General features: G+C 39.3%; 1 protein-coding gene across 5 annotated transcripts in view; it reads left to right on the top strand.

Annotated features, from left to right (window-relative positions):
• ptprt (protein tyrosine phosphatase receptor type T) overlaps positions 1 to 25,759 on the top strand; it is a 168,835-nt gene that overhangs the window by 5,742 nt on the left and 137,334 nt on the right. For all 5 annotated transcript variants that reach the window (XM_017036662.2, XM_017036661.2, XM_025059885.1 and 2 more), the window contains exon 2: positions 22,621 to 22,746. In XM_017036662.2, the coding sequence (XP_016892151.1) occupies positions 22,621 to 22,746 (126 nt within the window). The remainder of the gene's footprint in view (positions 1 to 22,620; positions 22,747 to 25,759) is intronic.

Here is a 25,759-nt window from a genome sequence, read left to right as displayed (position 1 = left end):
CATTTTGATTGATGGTTATGATCACATGACTAAAAAAAAAGATTTAGTCATTGATCAGATCAACTCTTCAACTCGTCACATGACTCTTTGACTGAACCTCATATGTCCTGCCACATCTTAAAGAATACATTATAGTAGTGCAAATTAATTGGACTTCTTGTTATACTTGTGTTGATCTACTTTGTTGATTGTTTCATAAAAAATGAGAATAACATTACAGAAGAAAGAAAGACTCCCAGAGTTGGACCAGTCAAAGGTTTTACTGTCCTATCAGTTTGTTAGTCGTGACTGAGTTTCCATCAAGGGATGGAGGATTGGACAAAAAGTGGGGACATTTGTGTCTTCAGAGGAGAAGTTAACAAACCCAAAGAAGAAAAGAGAGAAAGAAGCACAAGTAGAATTAGTGATGGCAATTAGAAAAACTGAGTAACAGACAGGATGGTGTGGATCATCCACAGCTCCAGTCAGTCCTTCACTCACTTTCACCCACTTCATCATCCGAACATCCACGACATGCACTTCCATTATTTCATTAACCGTTCATTCATCAGGAAATTGTGTGCATGCTCAGGTGCATGGGGTTTGCGTGTGTGTGTGTGTGAAATGGAGAGAGCTGAGGCTGAATAGCGATTAACAGATAATTGCGCCCGTCGTTGCTGCTGACAGTAACCCCAGTCTGTTTAAGTGACACAGACAGACAGACAGTCGGGGAGATTGACAGATAGACCGAAAAACCATTTCCTCAGATGGAAGGCATGACGACGACTGCTCCGCCTGTCACTCACCGGCTGTGAGTGAGCAAGAGTGATAGATAGAGTGATGTAAATAAGTGTGTGTGGCTGGCAGTGGAAGGAAAAGGGGTAAAGAAGTAAAGAGATGGAAAGATGGAGGGGTGTAGGGGGTGTGTAAGATAAAGGGCAAGAGTGTCAAATGATGAGAGAAGGAGTGGGAGCGGGTGAGGAGGAGGTATAAAGATTGTTCACTGAGGAGGAGGTGCTAGAGAGAGAATGTTGGAGATCAGTGAGATGAAGTGGGAAGACAGAGATACAAATGTTCTCACTGTAATCATTTTTATTTTTAATTATTACTATTCACTTCAATGAGACTTGATGAGTGATTTTAAATGTCACTCTTGTCTGGAGAAGACAGATTTACTGACTTGAGGGAGGTGCTGAAAATGACCGGAGTGGTTTACTTATATTTTCCCAGATTTGTTAATAACACAGATTGTTGGCTCTAATGCATGATAAATATAATTTAGCAACGTCATTAGGAAGTGTAAAACAACTGTTAACTGAGTAACTGAACAAATGTGAAGGTAAAGGACTAAAATATAAAATTAAAATATATCCATCTGTCCACCTATCCATGTTTTCATCAGCTCATCCAACCATCCATCCATCCATCCATCCATCCATCCAACCATGGCTGTGAATAATCTGACAAGACAGATCCTGTTCTCTTTTCTCTGTCATCACAAAACATTAGACCGTTACAGTGTAAAAACATTTATGCTTCTTATACCAAATTCCCACGATATTAAGATCAATGAAAGTGTTAATTGGCTGAATCCGAACTATTAGGGACAAATTCTAAATAGGGTCATTTAATAGTCTCCGTCTGACAGCCTTCATAAGAGACTCCATTAGTGTGAAGAAGGGCCGCCCGTGCTAATGCTTTCAGTGAACATTAATTAAGACGTCAACGACAAAATGGGCTTCATAAAGCAGATTATATGGCATCTTTAAGGAGGAATGCAAAACATATTAATCTTGAAACCTCCCACAGTTCTCCTCGGCGGTCCAACCATATCTGAAATGATCCATTTGGGCCACATTAGCAGACCACATTGGGTTGTCATTCCTGCACAGATGATATATGTGCAGGAATGACAATATATATATAAACAGAGGATATTTTCAGAGAACACAGACCCTCCATTACCTGTTTTTTTTTTTTTTTTTAACGTACTATAACACCATAATAAACTGTTAACCTGGATGGAAATATACGTATGTGGTCACAGTCTTACAGAGAATGTGTAGAATGATAATAAAAACGGCCCTCCCAGTTGGTTGTAATTATCTCCCCTCTCGGTTGGTCTTTAAATTTGACCCTTTCTGCAGAATACAACAACATAAGGAGATGAACGTACAGAGAACAGTCTGTGTTTGAAGGTCAGGACCGACTCTTGTAGGTTTGTTTCCTCTGGTGCAAAGCAGCCAAAGCTGCAGCTGTCTGAGTTTTCTGCTCTCTCATGCTGCCAGTCTGTAGCCCAGAATAGTCTGACTGACAGTGGAGGAACCAAAACAGCAGCAGCAGCAGCAGCAGCTAGTCATCCAAGACAAACGCGTCTGTACTTTAGAGAAGATATAACTACTCCCACAGAATCGTCTCTTTTCATTTCTGAAGTTTAGAGCAGAAGGAGACAGTGACAATGAAGAGAGTGATTAGAAAAACTCAGTTTACAAAAAGAGTGTGGTGTCAGAGAGAAAGCTAAGACTTAAACTGAGAGGAAATGGAAAGTTAGTCAAATGTACAGATGGTCATCATAGTCATGTCAACCAACAACTAGTACCTGAAGATACTGTATAAATGGCACTTACATGTAAGAGCTCAGCAGTTAAAGCTTTATTAAACTATTGATTTATGACTCGCCATAGTACAAATAGTTCAACCGCTGTGGTCATCATAGCTTCAGTATTATTTTGATGAAGGAAAATGGGGGAAGGAACAGCAGTGACATGAGTAGAATGTAAAGTATTAACGTGTATTACTGCTAGTGTTAGCCCTGTGCTGCTGCTCAGTGGGCGACTGGATTTGGCACAAAACCTCCATGTGACTGGGGTAGCTGTTCTTGTGGGGTCGTTTTTTAGGACAAATCCTCATGTTGTGGAAACTAACCTGGGGCTGAAGATTTAGTTGTGAGTTAGGAGTTTGGGTAAGGATTAAGATTAGACATATATATCTAATAGTAAAGGTCAGGACAATGGTTCCCAAAGTTGGGACACAACTAAGTATAGGTAAGTGGCCAGAGAATGTGAAATGTCAATGTGAGGGGCACACGAAAACAAAAGCAACAACAACAGTGTGTGTGTGTGTGTGTGTTTGTGTAGTCAATATATATGTTGTGGGATAAAAAAAACACATGGAAGGTAAAAAGGTCTTTGGTTTACACTTGTTGAGATCCTATGAACTCACACTTGATTGCCCCCCTGAGACACATACCATCTTGTTCTCATTTGTTTTTACCACCTCCTGCAAAACGTGTCCTCACTTAGAACATTTAAGAGCCGGTTAATTGGTTGGCCAAGGCTAATTTTCTGTTGAAAGCTAACGCCACCATCACATATGGGTCCCCGTGGACACAGAACTAAACTGTGTGTGTGTGTGTGTGTGTGTGTGTGCTCCAGAGAGAGAGAAAGAGAATGAGACTGAGAGTTAAATGTGTGTTTTCATCTAGCTATACTTGTGGGCACATATTTATGTACACACATCCTAGCTTTAGGGACACATAAACTCATGGGGACATTTTGCAGGTCCCCACGGAGTGAGAGGGTATTTTTGGATGCATGTTGCATGTTTGGGATTTTGTTTGGCGTGAGTGTTTGAATTGTAAGTGTCAGATTATAACCAAATTTGGAATTAAGATCAGGCATATATTAGTAACAGTTATGTTAGGGTAAAGGACTGTGTTTGTGTGTGCGCTTGTGAGATGGATATTTCTCTTTTTAACATAGTCCTGTATGATTTTGGATGTGTGTGATTGGCAGCAGTAATTGGCGTCTGGCTGGCCAAGGAAAAAAAAAACTGAAAGTATACAGTCATGGAATACTAATTGTAGCTGTACAGTTCCTGAATATCAAAAAGTATTCAGACGTACACACACGTTTGAAAACACACTTCAAATACGGAGAGGTGAAGATAGATGGTGTGTAGATGTTTGTGGTTTTACAGTTCACTGACAGGTTTATCTTCAATTACCTGGTCGAATCTCAGGTTTATACATTTTTCCCTCACAGTCAAAAACAGAAATGTGGTCATTTGTTATCAGAGGGACGTCTATAAAAATGTGTCTTTTCATGACTGTAGGACAAGGATGTGAATCTTTCCTTGACAAAGGGCCTGAGTGAAAATAACAGAGACCTACAATAAGTTAAAACACTGTAGCTGTACTATAGGTAGTCAGTTACATAGACGTCATGCACAAGGTGTGCACAAAAGGCCAGGAGATCCTTAGAGATTTTCACTTGCACTGTATGTGATGCCATGTAATTAGATAACACCCAAATACTGTGTTTAAACACCTGTGCAGTGGATCAGAGCACTGTTTCCTAAGTTCCTGTCATCAGCCTGACAATTATTGTCACAACCTTCTTTTCCTCTCCTGTCTTTTCATTAATGTATGGTTCCACACTAAGGAACAACCAGGAGCCAAAACCAATTGTTAGCTTAGCAATGCTGCACAAGGGTTAAGTACTGCATTAGCATTCAAATGAGAGAGACGCGGCGTAAGAGGAGCAGAGCACAATGGAGAAAGTCAACAGGATGGAGAGCAATTACACCTCGCTGCAGTGTTAACATTTGTGATTTGGTGAGTTGTTTGCTTGTTTGTGTGTGTGCGTGTGTATACAGTAAATATGTGGTGTATTTGTGCGTCTGTTACACATAGCACTCACTGCAGTTTAGCCGTGACTCATCCAAGGATGTTGTTGGGGGTATTCATATTCACTATTTTCCCCATTTTCCCACAGAATACATCCAATGGCAATGTAGATTAACTTAATTTGGAGATGTTAACTGTGTTTTTATGGGGTGGGGAGTTGGTGAGAGAGGGTGTATTTATTTTCCAACCTAGTCAACTAGTACTATTCAACCAGACTGACTGGTTATGCACATCTATGCCACCCTGCTGTTGGCATTTTGATTTGGAGACAATCAGACAATCAAGAATATGGCTAAGAAAGAAACTAAACTTGATCAAATGTATTTTTGGGTGAAAAAAACTCAGGTCATTAAAAGTCGTCTTTGTTCCTGATGCCTTTGGCACTACTTTAATGACAGCAGCCACAGAAGTCAGCTAAAACACATCCATGTCCACGTTGAGTCTCATTCATTGACTGCAAATATGTGGCATAGATTTGAACTAGAATTCACATTTGTTATGCAGTATTTGGGCGCATGAAGAGAAATTAATGTTGATTAATGGAGATGTGGAAGCATTGGAGAAAAAAAACAGCTGATGTTACAGAGCTCATGGCGAGGTTATTATCAATGATTTATAGTCCTTTAACACTGTGGAGTTCAGTGGTTTAGGTAAAAAATTAAAATCCTCCTAATGTGATAAAAAGCTCTGCACCACACCACTGCATCCAGGCATCCACAGCAGTTAATTATAGAAAATACATCAGTCAGACTAATGGTGTGTATCAGCATAGATAAGTATTATCAGTGTAAGTATTAGTGCAGAAAACTGCTGCTGTCGATAGCAGCTCACAGTTGCGTGACATTTACAATTAAAAGATTTGCCGCCTGTTTGTGTTCAGCGGTGTGTCACTGCAAGTGCAGGTTAAAGGTTAATTCCCTTTAATACTGACTGATAAACCAGACCTGATTTATTGATTGCTACCTCTCAGCTCCTGCCTGCCTCCCACGTTTGCTTTTTCCCCATTTCTGTTCCTCCCGCTCTCCCACTTGTCCTTTTTCTTCTTGTTTCTGTCGACAGCCTGACAAAACTACACCACAACAACCACCAAGTCTCTTCCAATAAACTCTCCACTCTCAGCTGCAATCAGCTCTTGTTCAAGTGCAAATAGTCAGTGCAGGGAAAGTAAAGAAAAGACATGCAAAAAACACTAAAGTCCAAAGATAATGCTGAGGAACAAAATGAAACAATATTTTTAAGGACTTGGTCGTCATCATGTTAAAGCACACTGCAACAGTCAACCCAAACTTAATAAGTTATAATAATAATAATAATAATAAGTTATGAATCTAAAGTCTACATGGACAGCTTGAAGATGCTAATTTAGTGAAATCAGTGCAAAGAGGGTTTTTTTGTCACTTCAGTACTTCAGGTATCACCTCGAAGTAAAATGTGTTGCAGTAAGCACAGAACACAGTGCAGCTACAACACTGCTGGTATAGACACCAGAGCTAATGTTAGCTTCAACAGTCCTGATACAGTCACCAGAGCTAACGTTATCTACAACAGTAGTGGAACAGTAGCTACAATAGTTGACGCAGTTCATAGGTAAAAAAAAATGTCTTTAAATGTTGAATGTAACATCTGTAATTGTATTGTATTGTGTTTAGTAACCTGTAAATGTAGTGGACAGATAGGAAAAGCACTGATTAATAATTACAAAGCCTAACATTTTAAAGAATATTGTTCCCCTTCTACCAGCTTTAAATATTTTCATTTTTTAATATGAAAAACAGAACACAGAAGTGCGTGTGTTTTTGATACTGTGTTACTACTATTATACTCACTCGCTCTCTCACTGAACCTCCTTCTGCCTTCTCACTTGTCATGTGTTCTCTACTCAGACTAACACACACACACACAGCACCACCACCACCCACACAGAACCACCGTAGCATCTAATGCGATAACACCCCTCTGTGCTGCAGTATGATTATAGTGGTTAAATTATGTGTGTCAGGCCTTTCTATGAGCACTAAATAGATACTGGGTCATTTCACACTACAGGTGACACTGGCAATCGCACATGTTGCTTGATTAAGCTGTGAAAAAAAAAAAAAATCCTGACTCCAATCTAATTTTTTGTCTTCTACATGATTGATATATGACTATTACCTGCTGAATTTAACTACTTTTTGCTTCCAAAAGAACACTTTCATCCCATCTAATAGTAAAGTAAGTAAAAAAAAAACCCTTTGATTTAGTGTAGGCAGAGTATTTGGCTGCCATGGTTGTCCTGCCACTTACACCCACCAAAGTGACTTATGCTCTTACATAACAGTCTGAGTGACAGGTACACCGATTAAGGACTTAACTTAAGAAAATAACTTTAAAATGTGTTTTTATTTTCTTAAATTACTATTTTTCAATATGTAATGCAATAGCTCGTCACATTTGGTTAGTGTAAGAATGAAGAATCTTCTATGGTGTTAAGGCTCAACACAAAAATGTCAACAGTTTTTGCCAATGACAGGATTATAGGTGCTGGTACTTTTTGCCTTCATGTTTCACTTGACAATTTTTGAAATTGTCACCAAGAGTCAGAACTATTCTTTCATCTACATTTCATCATTCAACATCATCAGCTCAGAGAGAAGATGAAGTTCTTTTTTGAACATCGGCCACAAGAACTAAATATTTATCATGGGTTGATAATAATCCATATCATGTGTCTCTACAAAAGATATTGGCTCTTAATGAACAACAGATTGTTTAACAGTTTGGCGAACACAACAGTGCTAACAGTTGAGTGTGATGCCAGTACCTCTGATAAGTTCTCTGTGTAGGAGGTCTTGGGAGGACTCTGCTTTTCAAAGATCTTCCAAGTTCATGGCACCGTAGAATCCTCCTGTAAATGCAGAAAGATGTTGGAACGTGTTAAGGCCGAGCAATAAGATTAAAAAATGTTCAGTATTAGATTTCCCTCCTTAAGTCTGGTCTTTGTGTGTTTCCTAGTCAAGTGAAGAGAGGGGCAAAGAAATATTTTATTTCCTTTTGTTTGCATCCTGACGTTGATTTATTACACTGTCCAACATGTATTATTCCACATATACCAGACACTAACGTTAATAACATTCAAAGTATCGCCTGATTTATACAGAGTGCTGCCCCTTTGTGTTTTTCAACAATGCCTATTATCAGGAGTTACTGTCTGCACTGTTGTGTTTGCTGTTTTGGTCAATTTTTTTAAAATTCTTTTTTGAGGACAACCAAACAGATGAAAAGATGGAGCAGGTAACCCAAATTTATATATTCTGTATGTATATATTTTTTTTTAATTAAACTTGGCACATTGCTTTGTATATATGTCTTGTTATTTTACATCCAATAGCAATGTTAACGTTCAACATTGTTGGTACGTTGATGTGATAGTCATGAGTTGACTGAATACATGTCATTGGTGAATGTCAAATTCTAGTCTTATTGTATAACATAAAAAATATCTAATGGCCCAACACTGCAGTGCCCACAGGAGTCCTACAGTTCTCTTTTGTATGTAAGCGTTTATGTTAATTTGCATATTTACAGTTTAAATTATTCACTTCTGGTCATTTTAAAGTCATTGGCAATTATGTTAGCTTACCAACTAAGCAAAAATGAACTAGCCAAATACGTTTTCTACACAAACCAGGTCTACATTTTAGTGATGGTGTCTGTCTTCCCAAACTTTCTTTGAGCTAAGGCAGACATTTTACATAATTTGAATCACAAAGTTTACCACCACAAAAAGGTGTCAGAAATAGTACTGTATATGTATTGAAATTTAACGATGTGCTAGACTCAGTGTAATGACAATTTAATTACCTGGTCCTGTTTAGAGGAACACTGATATATTCACAGAAATGAAAGAAACATAAAATGGAACTAAACCCACATTGGCAGCTTGTGGGAAAATGTGAGCAAGTCTGTATTAGCTCCAATAATTTGCTTTAAAGTATTTTTTTTCCCAACCTGACGATCTGTCGTGGCACAACAACGTGCCCCGATATAGTCTGTACTGAATTCACAGAGCAAGAAAGTACTCACAATATTCACTTATGATATTATTAGCCCGTCTAGCACCTCAACAGGCCAATAAAGATCTTACAGGGCTGCAACTAGAAATGCACGACGTTGTCATGCAGTGTAAAGAGCAGATGTCAGATCTGGACTGTCAGAGCTGAGAGAAGCCTGGAGCTAAATGAGAAGAAAAACAGAAGAGCAGACATGGCGCTGCTGCTGCACTGTGTTGTTAGCACGTTAGCATGGATGGGTGCTTAGTAGCTAATGACTGTGAAAACAGCTGCTAAAGAAAGATACTGAGCAGCCTTTAGAGTTGATAGTTTAATGAGGCTAAAACCCGCTTTCAATTTCACTTCCGCACACACGGACACACACACACACACACACACACATCACCCTATGTTTATTTCAAGTAACTGAACTGGAGGCTTTAATAGAGGGGCTTGGAAGTGAGTCAGAATGTCCCAAAACAAATGTTCTATCATAAAGGAAGTGTCTGTTGTAATCAGTCAAAAATGTTAAAATAGATCTCACAGCTTCAGTGGGTTTTATCATTATCTGTTGTCAAGTCTTGAGCTGTGGTTCTTTTTACTGCATCTTTTATTCAACCCTCAAATGTTAATGTTTTGTAAATCAGACAAATCATATAAACCAACCAAAATGGAAACTAAAAAGACATTATTGAACCTACAGATTCGGAGTGAATTTTATCAGATTTTTCAAAACTAAGAATATTTTTTGTGACCTGATGTCAGAGGCATCCTCCAGATTTCTACAAAAAGGAAATCTCTGATGGAAACACCACTGAAGAAGAGTTCAGACTGAAGTAGAGACATTGTTTTATTTTTAAAAGGATTTTTTTTTTTACGTTTTGTCTCAGAACTTTTTGACATACTCCCATAAAAACTCTGAGAAATTGAATTTTGTAAAAAGGCTTCAAGGCTCTGGTGCCATTCACTCATTGATGACAAGACGAATCCACAATGGTTTGTTTCGCTTCCAATCAAAACTTTTATCATCTGTTTTCTCTCTTCACTGTACAAATTTAAAGCATCTCCATTTAGACACCCAGTTTTTCTACAGAACAAAAACTGGAAATGCAAAATAACAAATGAAAACAAGGTCAATATATTTTCTGTGAAAGCATCTGAAAAAAAACCCATTGATTGCTTGTCCTTTATTTAAATCCGTTTTTAAAGAGGTTTCAATCATCTTTTATGATTTCAGAAAAACAGTTGACTCTAGTACAGCTGTGTAGCCTTATATTAAGTTACATATAACATACATCTATTATTACGCTAAATGGAATACATTAAGTAACATAAACAAAAAGGAAGTAATAAAAAGCATGATATCATATCAGAGTACAGGTGTGTAGCACAGATTTGCTCTGAAGAGCCTGGTTCCCCCTGGAGTTAGAGAGAGACAACAGCACCCCCGCTGCACACAAGCCCCAATTCTACACACCAGCAGTAGAACAGCAGTAGGGAATACGCCTCTTTATTCCTTATCTACATCCTTAGATTGGGTTTGAGCGCCACCTAGGTTGGGATGCATCAAAAACGTACTACATATTTAGTTGAGAAGTATTATATTCATTTCACAATAAGGAAATTTAATGTGCGAGTCTTTACAACCGACATAAGGCTGCCACAGGTGGCGCCATTAAATATGTGGTTCCTCTGGGGTTTGAACCCAGGACCTGACGTGACTACACTAGGCACACATGATTTAGTGCAGCGATGTTTTCACATCTTTTTTTGTCTGTTACAAATTTAAATAATCGTGACAGAATACACATCAGTTTTTCAACATTCGTCCATGATAACAGTAACTGCTCAGGTGGGGGGCGGGGGGGAGAGTGGAGTTTCACTTCCAAAACTATTGGACGATAGGTTTACTGTATGACTGGGTACCAGTCGGAAATGTGTTGGGATGAAAAGCTGACAATTTTATTTTGAAGGATTTGGAGGATTTAAAGGGATTTACACCAAGTCAGTGAAAAGACAAATTGACACAGTGAGCGCGAAAAGACAAAGAAAGTTTCCCTCGGCTCGTAGCAGTTACAGCGTTTCTGTGGCACGAACCGTTGACCTTACCGAGTGCCAAGCTGTCCATCATTGTGTGTCTGTGGTGATGTGTGTGAGTGTGTGTGTGTGTGGCTTTGTCCGAGGAAGTGAGGCAGCCAGCACTGTGACAGGGAGCTGAGTTGGAGAATGTATCTGTCAAGACTTTACCGTGTCTTTGTGTGTGTGTGTGTGTGTGCATGTGTGTGTGTGTGAGGGGTGACCACTGTTGAAAACTGTCAAAGGGAGACAATTTAAAGGTGAAGAGAGGTCTCAGTGGGCTGAGGGTGTGTGTGTGTGTGTGTGAGGGGGCGTCAGTTCTGTGCTCATGGGCTCAGGCCTGTCGTGAGTGTTTTTGTGTGCGTATGAGTCAGTGCATGTCCGTGTCCACTGGGCTGTGTTCCAATTCTGTTCCAGTCGACCACACGGGTCCAGACCAGCTGTCAGTCATTTAGGTCCATTCTTGCTTCACCTTTACTGAACACACACACACACCATCAGTCACCAGGTTTATTATGCCACTACAATAATGATGTTCTATTATCATTAAGAGTCTGTTACTCTGACACCTCATGTCTTAGCACCTGTTTTAACTAACAGATTAGGACACCGACACACAGACACACACAGAGGACTCATTAATCTAGTTACTGGCCTGTAATCACACACACACACACTCACACACACACTTATTTATCGGTTCATTTAACCTCATGTTAAAAGAATGCAGAGACGTGTGCCTTTTTTGAGAGGTCAACATGTTTGATATTTATTGTTTATTTTATATTCCTTTGTATAATGAACAAAATTTATGTTACATGTTTTTGTGTGTGAGAGATTTTCTAGTTTATTGTTCAATCCAATTGCTACTTCCTGGCTCGATAAAGGTGAATAAATAAATAATTCAATCAATATTTTTTAATATATGGATATTGGAAATACTTGAAATGTATTTGTTTGGCAACAATAAACATAGTTTACAGGTTAATCTAATCTGTCTCTGATTTCTGATCGTTCACTGCCGACACTGTACAGCAGCGTATCCCTGAGTTTAAAATGATTTGAGGTCCAACAGTGAAGATGGAGTCTGAACAGAGAAATCTTTTCTCTGTTCTGGTGGTCCAAGGTCACAAACCACTTAGTTTTAGTCAAACAGCAGATGAGGTTAAACACACACACATACACATTTGAGTGTGAAATGGGCCAAAGGCAGGTTGTGGTGAGAACACACACACACACACAGATGCCATACTCCACAGACACACAAAATCAGGACAGTGATTCAAGGGGATAGATGTGTGTTGGCGGGTTCATGTACCTGTCCAGTTCTATAAATACACACATATACCTGTACACACATATACACACGGTTGACAGTTGTGACTGTCCTTGTTCTAGACTAGAGGTGAAGGGCTGACCTGGATTCAACAACACGACCTCAGGTCTCTCTCTCTCTCTCTCTCTCACACACACACACACACAGCACACACACAGAATAACCTGCTGTTTCATTTAGACAAATAATAACTAAATAACTGACATTAATTTCTGCCTTGTTTATTTTTTTACTTTACACTTTTTCTGTCCATATTTAATTTGCTCAGATTAAGAGTTTTCAAGTCTCTTTCGGAAGATTTTAAAATCAAAACTGTTCTGTCATTCGTACACTTACTCTGAGAACTGTATGAGAGAACAGTGATAGTAATCAGTGACGCTACATCGTAATTAGCGGACGTTTGATCAACAACAGCGTTGTCCAGGCCACACTGTAGGTAAATTAGCCACAGTGCGGCGTTCCTGCTTCAGTCTCACGGCTCTGGCGGAGCAGGTTCTTACATATGATGTTGTGTCACACAGCAGTTATGTCAACATTTAAATCAGATGTATGTCTGTTTATTTTGTCCCTGGCAGGTTGGTGGCACATGGACACACATGGCAGCTACACACTCTGCTGACATAATGAGTTCCAAACTGACTCTGGCGTTAACTGTAGCACAGACGTCCATGCTGGTAATTCCATGGCATGGTTTTTCAAAGTAGAACAGCTGCAGGCAAGTCTTAAATCCCAAATTTGCAGGGGCAAAGGATTTAAAGCCCAGTCACTGGAGCAGTGGTTTAGCAGATTGGTGAATCACATTCCTCTTTATGGAAGACAAATCAAGGTGTCGCAGCCTGGTGAAACAGTTCCTGCCTGTTGCCAAATGTATTTCACAATGACGTGACTTCAATGTGTTTTTGAGCCCTGGGTTGTACTCAAATCACAAGTCATGCAAATGTCTGTCAACACTAAAGTACAGTCCACTCACAGTCAGGACTTAATCAGGATTATCAAAGTGTGTGTGCCACTGCATTGCATAAAAAGAAACATCCTGGCATTCTCCAAATTCTTTAAAGCAAAAGCCAAACATGAGTTTCTGTTTTGACCTTCTGCAGATTTAGAGGGATGTTCAAGTATGGAAGCTAATTAGAATCAAGTGTGAGTCCTCTGGGAGTTCCAGAGTGGAGAGCCATTTCAACCTACACACTCCCATTACAAGATCCAAAAAATCCCACTGGGATTGGCTGAACATTGAACCTCATACAGTATCTGTACAGTGTGGTAGTAGGTCAGTGTGTAAATATGTGTGGTTGTCTGTGGAAAACTGATCTGCTGTCAATGTGAAAATCAACCATTGTCCAATGAAATCAGTGAAAAGTGAAAGTTTTAAATATACTAATTTAAATCCAAACACATTAGCTGCAGTCTTTATTTCCTCCCACAGGACTCTGATAAGCAGCAGCATAAGCTTATTAAAGTGTTTTGTCAATTACCTAAAAATATACAAACCCCAGGGCAAGTTTTGGACCAATTAATAGACATACCTACTTACAGAATGGTTACTTATCTTTTTTTTTTCAGTCAGAAAAGCATCTCCATTAACTAGGAAAATTATTTGAAACACTCTTCAAGGGATACATTCATAATGATGGAGAGGGTAATGATAAGAAGAACTTCAATGGTTTCCTGATGTAAATAATGTTTCCATCATTTAATCATTTTGTAAAACAAACCAGAAAATGACTATCTTTAAATGGTAATGAGCCACTGTGTGCTCCGCCTACCTGTTCCATGTTAGCAATATCATAGACCATTTAGGAAACACACAAATGTTGAAACTGGCATTCAAAGGGGGTAGAGAGATGCTCTAGAGCACAGGGGTCAAACTCAAGGCCTGTGGACCGGAAGTGGACCTCCACATCATTTTCATGTTTGTTGTTGTCTTAAAATAAATTAGAGTATAAAATGATTGTTAGTTTGTAGTGTATATGTGAGTAATTCATATATACATTTGTTTACCAAAAACACCAATCTGACCACAGTCTCTGTTCATTAACTCATTTTGTCAGTGAATCTCAGGGTTTAACCGAACTCAGCTTTTTTCTGCTCCTTTGCATTTATGTCCTGGAGTGTCATTATTAAAGTGCCGTCAGGTCAAATTATTCAGATTGTGTCCCGAGATGCTCTGAACTGAGAAATGCTTTCCAACGCAGCTCCACATAATCGTAAAAAGGTCCCAAACTCATAAAGTGCTGTCTTGCATTTTAAGTGAAGCTCTGTTTTGATTACTGTGGGAGAAGCGCACACTTTAGGCTAAAATAAATGTTATGTACACATCACACTCACACACAACACAACAGACACCTACGGACAAACACAAGGACCAAGACAAGTCGTTCAGCACCAGGTATCATGCACATGTTAGTAGTTACCATGGATTTGTTTAGTTAATATACACTTTTTACTAACTAAGGTAATACATATGCACTTGTTTTGAGTATTTGTGTGTGGTGTGTGTATGTGTGTGAGAGAGGGAGAGAATATTAGAGAGGGCGCTCTGCTGCTGGCAGTAAAAACCCCCCCCCCCCCCCCCCCACACACACACACACAGCCTGTATCATTGTGATAAATAAGCATAACTCGCACTAATTCCCAGATGTGTCTGTTTATACAGTTACTCAAGAACACTAGTACTAACACACACACACACACACACACACACAGTCACAAAAACAAATCTTGTGGTAACATGAGGGCAGGAAGGCTGTGGCAGAGAGGTAAGAGTTCCATCGCTTGCTCTAAATAAAGCTGTAGTCATCGAGCCTCCAAAGTCATAACTTTTCATTTTACCACACGTTTTCTTTCTAAACTTCAGTTCAGTCGTCGTCCTCAACAATATTAATCAGACTACAGTCCTGAACAATCCATTTGACTGTTGTGTCAGTCAGACCGTCAGTCGTAGAATCAGACTGTCCTGATCTCAGTCAGGCTGCTCTGACACAAATCGGGGCTGCTCACCTGAGGTTGAAGCACCCACAAACACATGCTGGGAGTTAGTACTTTGAGAAATGAAAAGCTTCCCAGATCATGAAAGGGTGTTGGATATAGTGTGCATCATTCAGTATACACATGAATATACATTTACATATATCTGTTAATAGATACATGCATATTCACATACACATTTAGATGTATGTAGATATAAAAATATATTTCAATATACACCTTGATACAACTTTCTCCCCTCACTGATTGACAGCGTCACTCTCTGTGAGCTCAGTCCTCAGGTCGTTCACAGGACCTACGTACTAACAGTGGCTGGTCTGTAGGTCAAAGTAATGGCTGCCATTCTTCTTCCACTGTTTTCTTTACATCAACCTCTGACTGGAACTTTCTTTCCCTGTGATATGTGAAACCACTTAATTATAGATGGACATTGATTAGCTGAGCTTACAACTCAATAATTAAAGAAGACGTAGTAAAGGACAGAGAGCAGGAGGAGACAGAGAGAAACTAGGAGAGGCTGGGAGAATTATTCACACTAATGGCCAACCTGGTAAGCCCAATGCATTGTGGGTAAACTCAGACAATTGAATTAGACTAAAAGGCAAAAAAAAAAAACCCTAGGCAGAATGATGGGTTGGGTCCAACTGGAGTGTGGGAAAGTGTTGTTTGTTTTCTTTTGAGATTTCAAAAGGCCATGGCATATATTTAGATTGACAACAACTAAATGGAGTATATTGCCGAGCCAGCTTTTATGGATTCACACACAATAAGAAGGGACACATGAAATATGAAAAGGCAAGGAGCATGAAAATAAAGGAAAGGGATTATTTGAGCTCATCCATTTTGTTTGACAGCATCACTTCACACATATTTCTTTTTAAAGGCAAAATAGAGGCAGTGGTTTGAAAAGACAGAGATGAGGAAGTTACAAATGGTTAAAAGAAGATGGATGGAGCTTTTTATCAAAAGGAGGCTCAGGGCGAGACAGAAGGAGGATGATGGAGAGAAATGAAACTTGGAACTGAGAAAAAAGAAAAACCAAGAGAATAGATAGATGGAGCGGAAAAAAAGGTGAGAGTAGAACAGAGAGAGTGTGAAGTCGACAGACAAAGAGCCGTGGAGTGGAAGGGAGTCAGTCACCCCTGTAGTTTCACTGGGGGGAGGTCTGGACCCTCTTCTTCATCTAATGAGCACCACAGAGAATTTGTGTTTGTGAGTGTGTGTCAAGGGCTGCAGTCAGTGGGTAGGAAAGATGTGAGTTGTTTGTGTGGCTGATGTCCTGTTGTCTGTGTGTGTGTTAAAGAAGCTCTGTGTAGATATGTGAGTTTGCACATAACGGCCAATTCAGTGAAAGCTAACAGTAATGCTAACTGTAAAACAGTGTTAATCAGTAAGAGTCAGGTGGAAATCAGCCAATACTTCAGGGCTAGAGGTCAGACAACCAGACAAAAAAATCATTACTGAATCATAAGTCAAGACAAACTACATTAAAAAGCTAACTCCAAAAATAACCAAATATAGATTCAAATATTGGTGTTGGTACGCTGCCCAAAACTTCAAAGACCCGTACACGAAAACATGCTGAACCAGTTAATGAATACTCTTTTACAGCTTCTCAATAAATGAAAGTGGCTCTGGGTATGTTTAATACACACACACACACACACACACACATTACACTGCCTTCCAGTTGCATATTTTTGAAACAATAAATCCATTCATACATATCTATTACATGTGTGTTCATCTTTTCCTCTGTATTTGTTCATGTGTTTTCACTCTGACATTTCAACATTTCAAGTTTGAATTTGTCCAGAAGCGACCAGGCGACCTCTGCTCTCATTTCTCCATTTCTTACTCTTTTTATTCTGTTCAAATCGCACATTTTGTCCTTTGCATTATTCAGTGTCTTTTTTTTTAAACCTTCCTGCTGCTTCACTCTCTTTTAACCTTCTACTCTGCACACACAAGCGAAAACAAACACACACACAGACAGACACACGCTACGCAGAAACCCAGGCGAAGCACTGAACCTCACCTTAACACAAAACATTACTTCTTTTCATGTATCTGCCCATTTTTAGGAGATCAATGAGGGGACCTTGGTTCACCTGACTCACCAACACACACGTCAGTGTTAATGGGTTTAATACAACATCAGAAATGCTCTGAATAAAACAAACAAAAAAACATGTATTTATTTTTTATTAACAGACAGATGCGCTGATTGTATTTAGCTGCTGTATTTTATTTGCCTCGGGTCATGCATAGACTGTGTGGGTGTGTCTGAGCAAGTCCATGTGTGTGTGCACATGGGGACAGAAGCCATATGATGACATATGGCTTTAAATGACTTAATTGGAATACTTAAGGTTCTTGCCACGCTAACGGACAGTGAATTTCATACGAATTACCTAAGAGACTAAGACTGTCACACACTCACGCACACACACACATGCCCAGTGAGTCACTCCACCTCCACACTCTCGTACAAACATGTATAGTCACACCTGTTTTCAGACTTTTTTCAGCACCAATATAATCCAAAGTCAAACCCACACTGACACTGAGCGCCTGACACAGTAGAACTGCATAAATAAAAAAACAACGCACTGTTTTAATAATAAATGCTTACATAAGGTGTTATTTCATCCATAGGAGTGGTTAGTGTCCTGAAAATACAGCAAAGGACCAACAGTGTGTCGCTTCAATCACTGCTCTTTCTGTGTGGAGTTTGCACGTTCTCCCTGTGTAACTTGTTTCCAGTTAGTCCATAGTTCTCTCACTGTCCAATGAACTGCAGGATCAGGTTAACCAGACTCTCAGAATTTTACCAAGGTGTTGAAGGTCCATAGTGTAACCCCACCAGCGCCCCCTATAAAGGATTAAGATGTAGAAAATGAATGAATGGAAACTGATATTATGTTATAAGGAACATGAGCCAAGACTGAAGTGTAAAAATGTAGTCATGTACCTACAAAGATCAAGTTTTGGCTTCTTGTTCCCCCTGACCTGCCTATTACTATATACTTCCAAAACTACTTCCAAAAAAAAATCCAGTTCTTTTTCCACAGCTTCATTATACGACCCGAACTTGGGAATATTTATCGCTTCATACCTATTTCCTACGTATGGTCCATGTTTGTGCCGCATTGATTGATTTTCAAACCTTTACTACATTTTTATGAGGTCACTGTGACTTGTAGCCGACATGCTAACAGAGACTCACTCACTACATGACGTTAATTCCCACACAACATGGATATCATTCAGTACCTAGTCCATCTTCTACAGAGGTATCAGAGAGGGGCGGGGTTTGGCCCTGAACCAACTATCTACACTCACATTCACACTCACTTTCATACCTAGGGTCAATTTATAGCAGGCAATTAACCAAATTTAAAATTTGGGAGTTGTTGGAGTGTGAAAAAAAGAGTGTACCTGGAGAAAATCTGGGCACCCTAAAGAACACACACATACACACTCCGTTCTGAAAGACTATTCTAAAGAAGAAGCCACTGAATTGTTATTCTTCTTGCTGTAAGTAAAGACCGCTACCCACCCTCCCACTGCGCGACAAAGAAACGATATACAGAGAGTCTTGGAGCAATACATTAACAAGTCCAGGTTGGGTTTTTGTGAAGATGTTCACCACTGCAGCTGTGTGACGTGTATTAAACTAACTGAAAGCTAATTTGTGGAATCAGAGACATAATTCTGTTTCTCTTGGTCAAACATCAACATACGGTGTTAAAGTCCGAGGTTCGAACGATTTACTCCAAAATTAAATACAGCCCTGTGTCGATTGTACTTTCTCCTGCTTCCTCCACTCGTACTTCAACACGCAGCAGCATGTCTTTCGATTGCTCCCACACACTCTCTCTCTCTCTCACACACACACACACTCCTCCTGCAGATCAGTAAATGTTATCTAAGTGAACAGTAAACAGACTCTTTAGAGCTCTCCGCCTCAGGGTTGCTCCCCCTGGATTTTTTTACTTTGTGGGTTCCATGGCCCTGTGTTAGCTTTGGCGGAGATGAAAGGCTGTAATGGCTGCTATTGGTGCCTGGAGGGCGGCGTGAACCAGAACACGACCAACACATGAGATCGTGGTTAAACGTGTGTCATCGTTGCAGGATGTGTTTATTTCTGTTTAAGAGGGTGCGCGTTAGGACGGAGACTTATTTCTGCTGCGGCGTGTGAGTGTACATCTGACACAACATTAGTTACATAACACTTCAGGTATTTGGAGGTACTCTGAAAAAGGTCTGATACACCATCTTAGGCTGCATGTATGAGTGAACTAGGACGTGAGCTCATGACATCTAGTTTTTTAATTCTGAACCACCTGTTCAAGACTAAGAAACAAAATCAAAGTGTAATCACAGGGCAGGTCCTATGAACGGACCTATTAATGATAGGAAGGTCAAGTATTTTCTAATAAAGGAACTTTTTCTTTTTAAACGTGAGTTACTAAGTTGTTTTTTTATGTATGAAATCATGTATTAAATTTTTTTTTAGGTTTAATCAACACAAGTATCTTCTTCATAATTAGTCTGACATGTTAAAAGACAACAACATAAAATTGGAGAAAAAATATAAGCAGCAGGTTTATAACAAAAAGCAAAAACTCACATGAAGAAAAGCATCCACTTTAGGGCACGGTCTTCTCCACAAACATGGACTTCTTCAAACACATGGACCTGACTTGACCAGTACACAAACGACCAGAACAAACAATGATCCCACCAAGACAGGGTGAGGGAGAGAGGTACACATACCCAGGGCACCAAGTGATACCAGTGAGACTAATCACAGAGACACAGGTGACGGTGATGACACTGATTAACCCCACACAGCACACAGCAGGAAGGGGACAACAGGCAGCCCTAACAGTCAGTATTTTAGCTTTAGTTTTCAAAAGCTGACTGAAGTCATGAAGAAGTGAGCTAGTACAGACACCAACAGACCATTAACAGAGCCGACAGTAATTGCTGTTTTGCATATTTGATGCTGGTGACTGTGTTTTTGTTCAGGCCTTTTCTCATGACTCTGTGTACTTTCAATTTGTCTGACAATAAATGCTGCCATTTCGATAGACATTGATGACTTTTCAAACACACACACACATATATATATACAGTACATGTATAAATATATAAATGTGTGTGTATATATATATATATATATATATATAATTATTAACTCAAATGAATCGCAATGAATTCAAGTTATAGGACAAAAATGGCAACACACACTGTATAAGCACTAAATGTGTGTCTGCCTGAGTAAGACCCTGGGAAACGTACTAATTTGAAAAACATTGGGGGGATTGCGAGCACACACACACACACAAACACACAAACGCACACATACACTGGCCTGCAGCTGTGCAGCCTTTTCCTCCTCTTATCCCGTGACACTGGTTTTGAAATTGAACATCTTGAATTGAATATTGATGTTGGATCCCTTACAACCCTCCCCCAAACTCTCCCCCCTCCCCCGCATGTTTATTACTATTTTTAATGAGATCACTTTGATTTCTTTCCATTTCTAATGAGATCTTTAACAACGAGGGGCCAATAAAGGGCTAATTATCCCAAGTAGTGATTAATTTATAACAGCTGTTTTTATATCTGTAAGAGAAGTAATATCTTCTGTTTCCACCCACAACTGATGGTTGCCCCCCTCCCCTTTCCCCCTCCACTCTCCCCCAAAGGAACAGCAACTACGGGAGGAGAAGAAGTTCTTCCTCTTACATTTCCTAGTTTTTTACAGATAGCGTTGACACACTTCTGCTAACTGCTACAAAGCCCAGTGATTAACGCACTGTGATGCTGCAATATGAGCTAAATGTGTAGGAGGCAGCAGTCGATGGTTGGCCAGCCTGTTATGACTGCAGGCTTCCAATGCTTCTCTATGGAGGTGGGGAAGGTGGGGGAGGAGGAGGAGGAGGAGGAGGAGAGCGAATCAAGTGTGTGTACCAACACACACACAAACCAAGAGTGGAATCAGAGAAGGGAATGATTTCTTTAGCCAACATATGTTGTTTACTGTCCGTACAGTATGTGACGGTTTCCACTTTATAATTGAACTTTAAAAAATAAAATCTGATTATTGGTCAATAATAAAATCCACTTTTTCTGTGACTTCTGTGTCTGAAGGAATCGGTACCAGTGCATTTCAATACATTCTAACTCAAGGTTGAAAGATAACACGCACAGCTCTTCCCTGCAGTGTTTTTTTTTTAAAATAATGATCATAATAAAAATAATCATAATAAAAATGTCTCATTGCCTCCATATAACCTGACTTGCTTGGACTGTTGCTAATTAGCATAGCCTGCGCTCAGACTGATCCTTATTAATATGCTGCCTGGTTCTTCTCATGTTGTTAACACAGTTGAATCTGTACATTGCCCCAGTTTCTTTATTATATGAATTCAACTTACACTCAAATATAATGAAACTCAATTGAACCCATAAAGGTCATGGTTCTACTTCCTCATTGGTCTTCCTCACAAATATGTATAAAATGGGACGGGTCCAGAAATCAGCTGTCTGAATCATCATCAACCACTACGTCACTGCCCTCTAGGGATGGAAGTATCGATTCTGTGGTATCGAATCTCACATGAGTATCGATACTAATTAATCAATGAAGAAAATGCATATGCCCCATATTTTATAACACAAAGTATCAGTATTGAATAAAAATGCCCAAAAAGTAATCAGTTTCATATTGAATCAAACATCATGGTATTGATCATCACTACGGCTCAGAAAGACAGGTTCACTGTCACTCTTTAAATACACTTTCAAATCTCACAAGCAATACTTAACTATTATTTAACATTATTACTGATGTGTAATGTTGACCTGTATCTACTGAATGGAGTCAACAGAAGTCCTCGCAGAAGCTGCTCTGACACAAGCTAAATATACCGGTGATGTGATGATACGTCTCCAAAATCAGACCAGACTTTGTGCTAACAGGAGATGTTGGCGGCAGGAGCAGCTAACTTAATTGATTTCATGAGTAAAGAAGAGACATGCCTCCATTTATAATGCTTCAAAACAAATTAAAAGGCTTGTGTGTCAAAGCATATGTCTAATTAGGAAGAAGTGTTTATGTGTGGTAGCAGATGTGTGTGTGTGTGTAGCGCTGCAGGCTAACACAAGAGAAGACTAATGCAGTGGAAAATGCGTCTTACCCGGGCCATGAAATAACGATGAGGCTGTGACTTAATCATGTTGACATATAGAGCTTCTCACTCCTGTGCCTCTAACTTCTGTTCCATGGACGGCCATGAGCTTTCTCTGAACCTTCTTGTGTTCCTGCTCTTTTGTGAAAACCTGTGACAACATCCTGTCTTTCACCTGGTTCACACCTGGTTCACACCAATGTCTTCTTTGGTGCAATGCTGTTCACTTTACAATATCACATAGTGTGACGTAGTGTACGACTTTCTTATGTAAAGTTAAACCCTAGTATGACAAATGTGTTTTCTTCTGCTTTTTAGGCGGCTGCACATTTGAAGAGTCGTACAGCAGCTGTGGCTACAGCGTGTCCCTGGGAACCAATGGATTTACCTGGGAGCAGGTCAATTCCTGGGAGAAACCCTCCATGGATCCAGCCCTACCAACAGGTACCAGTGTCTCCCTGTTTCACTCACACCAGCTCCGTGTCAACAGTGACAGAAATGATTATTATTATTATTATTATTATTATCATTATTATTATTATTATATTGAAATAAAGACATTGTTTAGTTCAATGTTTGTCTTAAAAATCATAGTTTTAACTCACAAACAATGTAAGCCAGACCCCTGCTGGATATTCTTTTAGTTTTAGTTAATTTGTTCTAGAAGACTCCGGACCATGACAATCAAAAACTAGTCACTCAGTGGAATCATGGGTAATAATGGGTGATACGACGAGGAATCAAAAGGAAACCAGAAGAGAAGTTTGGACTTTGTGTGAATAAAAGTTTATATAATTAACGATTAAGACAATGGAGCTCAATCGTTCAGCGTCCTGGTGTAAAGTTCATCATTTGAATACTCCTACTATCTGAGAGGAGGAAAGGTTCAGATGTCAACTTCTCCTTCTCGTCTTCACTCCTTCGTTCCAGCTGAGCTGGCAGAGGTGATATAACTGAGCAGACAGATCGTGATGTGAACCCAGCTGGGTTTCTGTCTCTCTATCAACACGTCCAGTGATAATCAATGTCTATCTATATCTGTCTCACATTGTCTCAAATCTTTTTTTACCTTAATGACAGAGTACAGTGTACTCAGTGTGCTCAGAGTACAACCCCTGCAATAATTAAACCCAAAACACCTTAAGACTAGTTATGTTCAAGTCCTGAACTTAAACTCCTCCTTAGTTCCAGTCCCACTTAAGTTCTGATAACCTGGACATGAAGATCAATAACTTTGAATACCAGATACAAAACGTTCTCACAGAGAAGTCCTGAATTTGACAAGTATTATTGTTTTTTTTTTTTTTTTTGAGCTGTTACTGTGTTTATTTTCAAGTCTCAGGAATGAAAAAAATATTCAACAGAAACCTGCTAAAATGTCTAATGATGGTCAACTATTTTAATAACTGAAAGAACATTTAAAGGAGCTGGACAAGACCAGACAAAGAGGCAGGTTGTGACCTGGTGTCAAAGGATTTCTGGATGTAAACACCACAGAAGAAGAGAAAGTGAAGAAATAGAGGAGATGGAGAGAAAATGATTTTGGCACTTTTTACACTCAATTTGTGATAGTTACAAAAACAAAAAAACAGCACAAAGAATCTATTTCTGTAAACTAAGAGCAACATTCTCAACAAACAACCAACAACCTCAGAGTCATCGTCTCTGACTCAAACTGAAGCCTGTTCTAACCCAACACTGGGGTTTTCTCGACATGTCGTGACTGGATTTAAGGTAATGAAAAGTGTTTTAGCCTTCGATCAACAGGGTTGAAATACAACTACACAGAGGTCCAGCCTTTGCCACCGAAATTACTTCTAATGAGCCAAAAACATCAAAGGTGGAGCAGCTGGACCTGGAAGTTAGACCTAATAACACTGTGTTCACAGATAATAGTTGACTCTGTGGCAGAAATAATGAGATGGCATGGAGGTGAAAGTGGAAACTGAGAAAATAGAGACGTCCATCCATTCATCCATCCATCCATCCCTCCATCTATCCATTCATCCACACATCCATAGTAATACTTCATAAATCAAGTTAATTACTCATCATATTCAGAGACTTTGAAAATCTATATATTAATAACTACACATTTATAAAAGCAGATCTACTACAGTTACAGTTTACTACAATCTCACAGTACAATTACAGCTAATCATAGTCTACATTTAAAGTTCATTCATTGACTGTGAACCCTGTCCTCTGGTCTGTTGGTAGTCTAACATGGAGATTAACAACAGACTTTAAGCACTTCAATAACATCTTTTTGTTGGACTTTTAACCTATAATTTCCCTCTAATTATTTCATCTAAATCACCTGGTTAAAAGCCCAGCTCCAGTTTTCATTTTTCAAGATTCAAAACCTGCTCAAGTGGATTTTTTTTTTTAGAGCTAAAAAGACATTTGTCCACTGTGGGTCTACAGATCTGGTTAGGACCACCACAGGAGTCCAGCTGAGTCCAGTCCAGTACATTTGTCTGTGATAATGATCCATCATTCATCGTTAGAGCAACAAATCACAAATCCCTCTTTTTAGCCCCTTTGTCTAAATGTATTTTTTTTTTCATTATCTGCCAGTATTGTATCAGTTATTGTGCTCATACATCATCATCATCATCATCATTATCATCACCATCATCTTCACCATCATCATCACTTTTCTTACTGTATGGTCCATCACCGGAACATATGGATCTTGTACTGAGGAACTAATAGGACTGGAATGGACCCCCCCACCCCCCGACCATATACACATCTCATGACAGTCTAATCTATGGCTGTGGGCTGTGGTTGTCAGTGGTGATAGCCATCACGGCCTCTCACTCCTCATCATAGGCGATTCATCGACTTTGTGCCAACGCTGACACATCAAGATGTGGCCAAGCAGGAACAGAACAAATTGTTTGTCACTCAAATTCAACCCTTTAAAAAAATAGTTTTAAATCAATGTGTTAGCCTGTGAAAATGCAAAAGCCATAATGAACTTAGTGTTAATACAAAACAACCTAGAACAGGAGTGTCCACAGTTTTTTGGCTTGGGAGCAACTTTTACATACACAGTACTGTTTTCTAGGATCACAGATTTGTGAACTTTTATCCCGACTAATATTCTGAATACATCAGATGACTGTGATTTAACAACCTGCTGTTATGAAATCCCCAAGTTACTAATGTGTAATTAACATAAAGGAACAGATTGTCAAGTAGTTTGGACTATAATTGATCGTTATCTTATTATCATTATTGCATCAGCTCCATACAGATACATTACACTGATTGTCTGATAGCTAATTACACTATTGCCAGAATGACAATTTCACCAACTTCCTTTACCAGTTTTATCTTCCCCTTATCTCTGAAGGTTCGTTATTATCAGATGATGATCCTGAGAGCAGACCTCATATCCGTAATTTACCAATTCTAATATTGTTATATTCATTATTAATACATCTAA

This window comes from Cynoglossus semilaevis, chromosome 11, assembly GCF_000523025.1.
Source record: "Cynoglossus semilaevis isolate Cse_v1.0 chromosome 11, Cse_v1.0, whole genome shotgun sequence".
Classification (NCBI taxonomy): Eukaryota; Metazoa; Chordata; class Actinopteri; order Pleuronectiformes; family Cynoglossidae; genus Cynoglossus; species Cynoglossus semilaevis.
This window is presented reverse-complemented; position numbering and strand designations above follow the sequence as displayed.